Consider the following 10,912-nt stretch of genomic DNA (forward strand, 5'->3'; position numbering starts at 1 on the left):
AAATGTATTATTAGCGAAAAATTTTATCTCGTTGCATTAATAACTTCTTCATACATACTTATGTGTATTGGAAGGTGAAATAATCAAATGGAATTTAAAAATGTGTTATATGCGAAGTTGACGTAGTTGTAGTCCGATTTCGCCTATTTTCACACTGTGATATAGAAAAATGAAAGGAATGTCATGTACTAAAGTACACTTCTAGATACTGCCATCAGATATACTGTTTTAACCAATATTTAAATTTTGTTTCACTCATTTTATAACGTGTTCTATTCTTTCGCCTGTAAATTTCCGAAAATGTTGTTACGTTATTTTACATTTTAGGTGACGATATGTATGTATGAAGGTATGCTATTTGCGGTCATATTATCAATATAATTCAGTGCAGTAATTTCAAACCTTTATGGTATTGTTTTGTTTCTTCTCAAATATATGGAACAATCACCCAAAATATCAAATTTAGCAGTATATATAAGGCTGAATTCTTTGTATGAATATTTTATTATTTTTCACAGATAAAGGCGAAATTTTGACATTGGTAAGTAGTCACAGAATCTGATTAAATTGTCGTCTTTTCGAACATACGAAAAATAAATTTTCGATTCAGCTGTTTACTAGTTTGACAAAACTTGCAAACTAATAAATTTGGAGGAAATTCTATCAAAGTTTACAATGAGTTACACTATTTTAGCTTTTGTTTTATTAGAAAGGGAAGTGATCAAGTGATCCACTTGATGCACCATGGAAATCATTTTATCATTGTATGCACTTCTATTTTTAAATTATTGTCAATTATCGATTGAATAAGAACGCAATTAGTTATCGTAATCGTAAAGTATCTGTTTTTTATAAACTTAATAATTATGAAATTTTGTGTTTTATTCATATATCTTCTCCTATGGCAATAGAGATATGTTAAGATAATTCGTAACAATAAATAAATAAATTTTTTAACTTACACTTCAAATCTGTTAAGGACACATTAAACGAATCTGAATTCATGACACCCAWTACATTTTTATCGATTTCAATTCCAATCCGACAAATGTAAGATTCTACAACACCTCTGAATATTTCTTTTATCTTATAAATGAAGATATATATTATGTACATACTTGTATATGTATTTGAACCAAATGCAAGCAGCGTAGTCGAAAATTCTCAACTGGTAACCAATATTAAAATTAATAGAAACGTTGGTTTCTGGGAATTATAAATGCTATTCTATAGATAATTTGAAATTTTTATAACAAATTATTCATGTTTCAAGAATACATAATGAAATAAAAACAAAAATTATAGTTTTTTTGTTATACGCGATCTCCTGCGGCTCCTTCGTCTCGAACAAGAGATATTCCATATATATGTGTATATATAGACCCAAGAAATTGACAAAGATTGACCAAAAAAGGCGAAATCGATCGAAAACCCGACAGGTTATTGGATGTAGAATTATTTTCAGATTATCACTGAAGCAAATTCGACAAATTATTTCTAGACCAATGCTTTTATTTATAAAGCTAAAATGAAAAAAAAAAATACGATTTTTGCTTTCAAGACCTTATACTAGGGGTGCCCTTTAAAAGAGGTTTTTAGTTTCATAAGTATTATATGGTAAGGAGTCAACTAAATATAATATTTTCTTTTAATTTTGCTCATTTTACGCATGTATTTAATAATTAAAGTGCCAAATTTTAAATTTACTTTTGGCAGAGCAAAACGTAAAATTAGTTTACACCACAGCAAATTTTTTCAGCACAACTCAACTCAGGGAAAAATGTTACCGTTTTACACACTGCTAAAATAAGAGTATTAGTATACATTTTCACCACACTTGGGTTTGTTTTATTGTAAAACATTGGATACTTATATGTACATATATCAGATATTTACTTACAATACACGTATTAGCGAACAATGAACGTATGTATATATTATTATCTTATTAGTGGTAAAAATTTGATTATTTTGTTAAAAGAACTGCATAAGGCTACGTTGTTTAAGTGAAAGGCACAATATAAATGTGCTGAATTAATATGAAATAAGAACACTGTGATATACTAGTAAACAATCCAACAATTGACTGACGACTACTGTCAAACTCGACGCAACGTAAATATGTATGTATGTATGTAGTCCTATAAAATATATTCGACCGAGCGAACGCAGAAATATAAAACATTTATGGCGCGCGAACGTTAATGTGCGTACCTCCCGGCTGCGCACAAGCCCAATATGAAATTAGTTCTCATATCAGTAAATATAAACATGTACATTGTATACCCTCTGAGGGTTGGATAAACGAACAGCACGCAACAGCTGAGCTGCAAGTAAGAGAAATCAACAAAGCCAATGCGGCAATGACTCGTTGTGTACTTGAAATGCTGGACGCAACATCAGCAGTTGAGAATCGAACGAGTTCGGTGATGAACGTGCGCACGGATAAATTCTAGAAATTTTGCTGTTTCAACCTTTCAGTTATCGAAATGTTACGGATATAGTGAAATAATACGCCTGCACATGATATTTGATATCAGCCGTATCTTGTCAAATGAGTGTTCAAGCTTGTCCCAAAAATATTTCAATATATATATATATGCCCAGATCTGATATTCAGTGAAAATGGTCCACTAACGTAGTACAGTGGTTGCCATAGATACAAGAAATTGTTTCAATGTTCTGAATTTGAAGTGTGTGATCAATGAACATTTAAAGTTCGTGTTTATTTCTTTAATATATCGGATTGGGCGAGATATAAAAGTAATGTCATTGTTTAAAATAAAAAGATTTTTCAAAACCCTTGCCGCTTTTTTAAGCTCTGCACATTTAGTTTTAGTTGGTAATTTCCATCTGAATTTAAATTGGTTGAAAATGTTCGCACTCATTAGTCTTAAGGCACGCTCCAATCTACAAGTTTATCTTTTATATTCTGTAAATTCTGCGTTTGCACCTGTATATGCTTTGTTTTGAGACACACTCAAATGCCCTCGTAAATACAATATAGCATAAATGACTAGCCAGATGCATCCCTTCTCCAAATATATGCTTAATAAATACGTACATACAAAGCAATTTCATATGAATACACAATATAAATGTTCATAATAACCAAATGTATGTATTTGTACAATTAATATGGAAGATCTAATTATTTATAAGACATAAAATTATACATGGAATATTGAAAAGTGAAAGTAGGAACAATTCTATGTCAGTAAAATACGTTTAGTTAAATGTTGAACTAAAATAAATTAAATTCTTTGGTAAACTTGAACAGTCCAGTTTCTGAGCAATTAAAATATCCTTAGTAAATTGAAACTGGTTAGAAATATGTTAGAATTTAATGTTTTAATACTGAGTATATACTACATTCATATATATATTTTATATTCAAAACTGATCATCAGAAATTTTTTTATATATTGTACAAAAAGAAACATTTAATGTGCATTTTTAACTTAACTTTCTTTATGAACAAATTTACAACTTGTACCATACTGCCTTAGAGGTTATTATATTGAAAATATATTATCGGCATACTACATGAGTTTTTAGTTTATTATTATAAAAGATGTATGATTTTAAATGTGGAATCTTAATATAAACATATTTATATGCATATAAACAATCTTTTGTGTGTTATGCATAAATTTATAAAGGAAAATGATGAGCTCCAAAAATTAATTAAGCAACTTCCTGTACCTATTTTTACATGGGCAAATTTTTGAAACATAATTTTTTACCAATCATCTTAATTTTAGATGTCGAATGAATGGGAAGTCTTGCAACATACTTAATGATATTTATCTCACTATCGACCTAAAGGCAATGAAAATGCACCTGCTGTGGCTCATCAGTAGTATGGGATTATCGCTGTTACGCCTACAGCTCACCCAATGCAATGATATTGAACAGTTGAGGATTGGCATAGCGGGAAACCCAAATGAACACAGCGTAGGAAATAATGATCAATTGAATACCAATTCTGGCATAAATAGGAACGATCTTGCTTTAATAAATACTAATAATAGTATGTTGGGGACAATTTTTAGTGGAGGCGGAACTGCAAACAAAGATATAAATACTGATATTAATTTTGGTGAAGCAAATACGGGAGTATCTGTTAACTTTGAAACAGGATTAGGCGATCAAGGAAGTATAAAAGTTGATAGTGACTTTCCGCTAGCAGCAGTACCAGGACTAGGGCACAACACAGATTTCATTTCTACTGGTCAATTTAGAGGACACAAGCAAATCAAACCTTATGGTCAACAATATGGCCACGCATTAGCTGGTTTGACGAATTTGGGAATTATTATACCAAAAAGCAAAGGATCTAACCTTGAGGATTTTGCACGTAATAGCGGAAGCCGTAAAATGCAAACTAAAGTTGATAGTGAAATCAACTTAATGGACTCAACGAATATAAGTGGAAGTAACGGTGGGCAGAATACGTACCTGTAAGTAAAATTTTAATATAAAAACTCATATTACTTTTACATTAAAAAAAAGCAAAACATTGAAATGTTTACTTACATTATTAAATAACATCAACGAAACATTCTAGATTTGTACTACCAAAATAGTCGGCATAGTCAAAGCATACTCAGAATTTCAAGATAAATRGACATATATACTACTGTGATCAAATTGAAAGGAATTTTTAAATTATACTTTGCGTGTTTTTCGAATCGGTGAAAGTGAAATCTAAACAAATAAGAACGATAATGCACCATAACATACTGCAATAGTTGTTCGTGATCTTTTCGCCACATTTTCAACTAATATCGTGGCGGATATTTGGCTATTCAGCATTTTCACACGACCACTCTGAGGACACCGTTTTGACTCAATTGAGGATATAAAACTGAATCGAAGAAGGCTTTGATGGCCATCACGACTGAAGATTTTGCCAAGTGCTATGATGACTGCAAAATTCGGTGGCATAAGTGTTTTGCAGCGTTAGCTAATTCCTGTTAAGGAGATGAAATGGACAAAATTCGCCTTTCAATTTGATCACAGTAGTATGTGCATGTAAACAAAAATCACTGTACACTGTACACAGCTACTGGTGTGATTTTATTTTGTATTTTCGAAGAAAAAATGTTCAAATGATTCTTACATGAATATTGAACACATGAAATATAAGTAGTTTATGAATTGTTGTGACTTTTAACATAAAACGATAAAAATTAGTCGTAATTTTCGTCCAAATCGGTTCAGCCGTTCTTGAGTTTTAAATAAAAAATAATAATTTGCGAAATCGAGGGTGAAAAAAGCTACCGTTAGGACCTTTTCCAGAACTAAAGGAATACCCGTGCAAATTTTCACGTCTTTCCGCGCTGTGGTTCGGCCGTATTGCGCGGACATACTAAAAAGGCGTTTCATTCAATGAATGAAATACGCATAAGCCTTAAATTTAATATCCGTAATATAATGACTTCCGATTATTTAGTTGACTTTTCCCACGCCACCACTGGTCTTAATATAATTTATTGGCATTGAGATGAAAGCGTCAAACAGGGAATCGTAAATGGGTATATTAGAGATCTGATTCATATTCTGCGCTAAACCATATTACATAAAAGAAAACTTGTCCACTTCATTTCATTAATATATTGCACATCTTAACCTACATAAATGGATTAAAGTCAAGTTGAAAGTCCAAATAATTAAATAGGGTATATTGGGGCTACAAGAAGTTGTGGACTGTTCCGATTAATGTTTATAATGACTGAAGTATTCGCAAAAACCCGTGTTGCTGTATCTTTAGGAATATCACGAGCACACTGACTTACAGCATAAGGTCATAGTATAAAACCGCTAAGAATATATATATCGATATCGATTAAACGCTATAAAGTCAGCTCTAAGTCCGAAAATTTGAATGTTATGTATATAAGGCATCGGTTTTGCCCGTTTGCGACACAAGAACACATTTTTATCAGGAAAATATTCTCCCCGATTTTGAATAATACATATATCTCACCGACATTTTCAGTACAAATTCCGCCATAAGGAAATTTGAGCTTGTTGTGATCCGGTTTTGACAAATTTTAGAATTGAGATGGAAGATGTGCCAAGGAACTATTTGTGTAAATATAATTTATTGATATTGAACGATATTTGATGTTAATTTATTTTGTGGCAGCAATGTAAATTGATTACTTGGGATCATCGGAATCCTCGGTATATGAGCTAGTTGACCAACTGCTGGGCTGATGATAATGGTTGCTACAGTTAAATTGTCCTTCAGTTCCTTAATAAGCAGCCTCGTTCCGTTTTAAATGCTTGGAGGACTTACATTCCTTTGATTCCTCGAAAGCATAATTGGAATTCCTTTTTTTAAAGCCATTTCATGTAGTGGCAGTGCAGAAGGGTTTAATGAATTTAAAAACTCCTAGGGATAATGGTCTGCGTTTCCGACATTAGTTACGGTGTATATCTATTTATATTTTTTTGTTTTTCCTGGAACTTTTTGAATATTTWAATCGTTTATTTTTTTGACACTATCATTTCTGGGTTACACTATTGCCTTAGAATACATCCACAAATTCTCGATATATTAAAATTTAAAAACTATGGACTAATTGGCCTAGAGACTCATCCAGACGAAAATTACAATTACTCATTGAATTTGGAGTGGGAAAAATTCCTTCCTGAAATTTAAGCAGTTGCTGTAGAAAATCACCATCAGTGATTCCATACAGATGAGTTCACATATTCGTCCGGAAGTTTATATATTTATTAAGAATGCTTTGATGATATGTATCTGCTCGCGTAACTCTGTTAATGACAGGAAAAGTCTGTTGGGAATCTCCAGAAAATATAAAAGTTATGCGCCTATGTGAGCAAAGGGGTTTCTAAAGACTTTTAACATTCTGCCATTCGGCCTCTATACGAGTTTTATAGCTCATGATGTATCCATACCACATAATCTTGCAATAGTTAACCAAGGGGTCCATTTTAGCAAGTGTTAAGTTTGCAAGAAAGATTTTGCCAGGCCCTGGCGCATCCAAAAATAAATATTGTTTTTGTTATTATTCACACTATAACTCGCGCTTTTCGGTGTGTTGCTGCTTAGTTAAATGTTAAATAACATTCTCTACCTAAATTTAACATTCTCTGCTATAAATAAGTAATGAATTTTTTTTGACTTTACGCTGGTAAGTCGGTTAAAAATTAACATTTTCTGATTTTTTTTCTAACCATTCTCATTGGATTACCTTCAAAGTGGTTCAGGTCATTTTTCTTATCAAGCAACGGTTTAGTCAGCTATAGCGAACGCAAAAAAACCCAAATTGTTTTTATATATATGATTACATAAAAAAGAAATGTAGTAACATACGCTAAGCAACACTATCAATTGTTTAAGCAGCTAAATACATTGCATATATAGGTAATGCTTTTCATCTAACATACAGGTGTGAATGTTAAACATTTTGACGTCAAAAAGTCATGGCCGTAAACCGCGGATGGACGCAGTCAGGATGGTAAAGATTCGCAAAGTAGAGYTCTTCAATGTTAAATATCTTTTTCCCTAAAAATTTCAAAATTATTTTTAACTACTTTGTATCAGCCAATAAGAGTGTTATGTATATTAATAATTACCATTGCTACAACCTGGTGTAGAGATCTTCAAACTGAATATCGTTAGTTGGCTGATTTGAGGGTTCCCCTACCACAATTTGGTACATGAAAGTTTGCGAGAGTTACTAATTTTCGACTACGTTAAAACTTAGCTGTTCCTTATTTATTATTTTTTGTGGTTCGTCAAATAGTTAGTATTTTAAATATTTATCACATTACTTTTGAAACTGCAAAAAACATAGATTTTTTCATGGGAGTATGTTCTTTAAGTTTGGAGATCATAGCATGTGAAAAAGATTTATTATAGTTAAGGATTGTAAGAGGGTTCAGTGAGTTCTCTATTAGAAAATAAATAATTATTGGTCGATTTTTTCAAAGACTGTTTTAATCACCTTTTTGACTATTTTTAACTTTCAGTGGTATTGCGAAATTAAAACGATGCGTTCTTTTCACCATTGCAATATAGTAGAGTCTGTTTCATATAAATCTTTGAACATTATTTAGTTCGTGGAGAAAAGACAGTGGCGGTATTGATCACGATTTCTTCTTATGCCTTTTCCTTTCTATTGCAGTGATATAATTTTCTTCATCCCGTAAACACTCTCGCAACATGTCGCTACAGGTTAATATGTGTAGTTTTGTCATTATTCACTTGTTTTTAAAACATAATGCTAATTCAAGGGCTATAAAAAAGCTCCATATTAATATAAAAACTTTTTATTAGGTGAAAAATATTGTGGTCAGGGTAGACATTTATGGATTGAAATTTTTCAATTATAAATTTAATAAGCACAAACCACTGAAGTGTAACGGGTTAGTTGAAAACTACCGAAAGAACGATAATTCAATAAATAATCACATTTCATTTTGCTTCCGACATTGTTCACAAGGGCGTTTTAGGATCCGGTATCGAAATTTAACAATAGGCATGGTGCACTATACCTTTTGATGAAACCCTATATCTCAAGAATTAATAGCAATTTCAACGGATTTGGGGACATTAATTCTACAATCGTATGTTTTGTTTTGAAACGGTCAAAATCGGTCAATAACCACGCCATGTATAAAAATTTATTATTTCATAAGACTCTTTTATTTTAAAGAGTATATCTCAAGCACCAATTAAGATTTTGATTATAGGCCAAAAAATAGTCAAGATCGGACGATAGCTTCTAAAGTCCCCAGATACTGATCATGTGGGCCTAAGTACCTATGGCTGATAATGTCTAGAAAATATAAGTTAAACTCTGAGCTATTATATGAAATGTGCTCTTAAGTCAAAACAGGATAAATTTGGGTCAATACTTCGTTATCAGCAATATGCCTTTTATAAAGATTTTCGACCTTTCGAGCGACTTTATATCGCATATAAATTTATAGATCTCTAATAACATTGTGTCTTTGCGCTTACTATGGATCAAATCGGCGCAATACTACCCCTGGATCTCGTATACCTAATAAACGAATTTAAAATTTCCGGCAGATTTTAAAGCGCTATCGGTAAAATTTTAAGGTTTTTAGTGAAGCATAATAAAATAATGCATATATTACAGTGTAATTCTGATAATTCATAATATTGGTCCACGGTTAACCGCAAATAAACTCTATAACTGGTTTTCGTTAATCTACTACAATTTATGTCGAATATGTCGGTTAATATGTGAGTTATCATTTTAAATTGTTTGGAAACTTGTTCTCGAGAAATTTACTAATATCATATGTTAATACTGTCGCCCAGATCTTTTCTCCGCATATACGTCATATAATGATTTCCATCCATTTTGACTTTCTATCTGACTTTGAACAGTTTTTGTTGGCAAAAATGTGTGAAATTTTAGCGGAATTAAGTGGATTTCTTCATTTAATATTATATTAATATTATGCACAAGCATGTAGTTATGCAACTAACTCTTCTACCTATAATGTTGTAAGCAAATTATTGAAATATAGTCTACGTTGAAACGCACTCTTGTGTTTAATTCAATTCTTACTTTTAATTTCAATGTGTTGTAGCTATACAACTAAATCTTCAACCTATAATAACGCAATGGTCAAAGAATCGTCTACCTTGAAACATACTCTTGAGTTCGATCACAGCATGATTGAATAAATGTTCCAATTTAATGGTTATTTATTAATTTTTATTTCTAATTCCAACAATTTAACGCTTTACGCAAGCGGCTTTTATGTCCCGGTATTTGGTAACCCTAGTGTTGCAATATTTATAGTAAAGTTTTGACATCGTTACACATACTCAGAACATTTTAACATACGAGCGTTATGTATGCTGCGTATACTTTTAAGCTAACTACTTCTTACTTATACCTCAATTTTTCTTTACACGGCAGCACAATCCGGCAGCCTTCTTATGGTAGATCTTTAACAAGACTTCGTCACTCGAACATTTTGGCAAATACGAATATCGTTATCTAGTTCATTCCGGTAATTTGTCGTTAATTTGATTTGTTCTATATATAGAAATTATTGAAACTCGTGGATAATATTTTGTGATGATAAAATGTGCTTGTACTAAAAATAGGTAAAAAAGGGCAATTACTTCCTTTAGCCCCAACATACCTTGTATACATGTATTTTGAATTTTAAGAGTATCTATCAGTCAGTATGTAATGAAATTCTATATATGTACATACAAAGGCTTTCAAACATGGGCTTGGCTTTCTACATTATATTGGTTACTGGTCAATCTGTAAGGCATCTTAATACAATTTAATATCGTAATACCAAAAGTAGATAAAATCGAGTCAATATATCCTCTATCCATATAAACTTACCGAATATAAGAAAATAAAAATACAAGAATTTCAAACTTCCGGCCGTCAATATTAAAGTTATCTCATCAAAATTGAGTCGAATGTGTAATGCAGGATATACATACTTACTAATCAATGAAATTAAGGGAATATTTTTTCTTTAAAATAATGTGGTTTAGTGCTGAATATGAATAAAAATACATCTTGAATTTTAAGAAGCATTTTTAGTATAAATTTCTACAACACCTGAAAGTATTTCCTCACATTTGAGCTTTATAAATTGCGATGTAGTACTACATACGTTATTCACCACTAAAAAGAATTTTGCAATGCGGCGGAAAGAAATCTCAATTCAATACCTCGACTAACTTATTGCACGTTATCACTAAGCTCTAACTTTATTCGTGTTATCTAGCTTTATGTATTCAAATTTGTACACTATTGAGAAAAATGTTGTCATTTTATTTATCCTCATATTTTAATGTATTCAGTTCTTTTCGTTTTACTTATTTTTATTTTTTATTTTTGGTTGGAATGGCTGACTGTCT

General features: G+C 31.4%; 1 protein-coding gene across 3 annotated transcripts; it reads left to right on the top strand.

Moving 5' to 3' along the window:
• The first annotated feature begins 2,420 nt into the window (after positions 1-2,420).
• LOC108968027 lies at positions 2,421-4,467 on the top strand. Of its 3 annotated transcripts, none has more exons than XM_018931761.1 (2): positions 2,421-2,763; positions 3,765-4,467. In XM_018931761.1, the coding sequence occupies exon 2, from the start codon at positions 3,772-3,774 to the stop codon at positions 4,465-4,467; it is 696 nt and encodes a 231-aa protein (XP_018787306.1). In that variant the 5' UTR covers positions 2,421-2,763; positions 3,765-3,771. The 3 variants fall into 3 exon arrangements, with proteins under 3 accessions (XP_018787306.1, XP_018787315.1, XP_018787322.1); XM_018931770.1 differs by having other exon boundaries at positions 2,756-2,842; XM_018931777.1 differs by lacking the exon at positions 2,421-2,763 and adding an exon at positions 2,853-3,117.
• The last annotated feature ends 6,445 nt before the right edge of the window (positions 4,468-10,912 follow it).

This window comes from Bactrocera latifrons, unplaced genomic scaffold (assembly GCF_001853355.1).
Source record: "Bactrocera latifrons isolate USDA-ARS-PBARC rearing strain unplaced genomic scaffold, ASM185335v1 scaffold_1011, whole genome shotgun sequence".
In the NCBI taxonomy this organism is placed as follows: Eukaryota; Metazoa; Arthropoda; class Insecta; order Diptera; family Tephritidae; genus Bactrocera; species Bactrocera latifrons.

Coding starts and splice junctions, on each gene's coding strand:
- LOC108968027 (XM_018931761.1), top strand. CDS start 3,772: ATGAATGGGAAGTCTTGCAACATACTTAATGATATTTATCTCACTATC.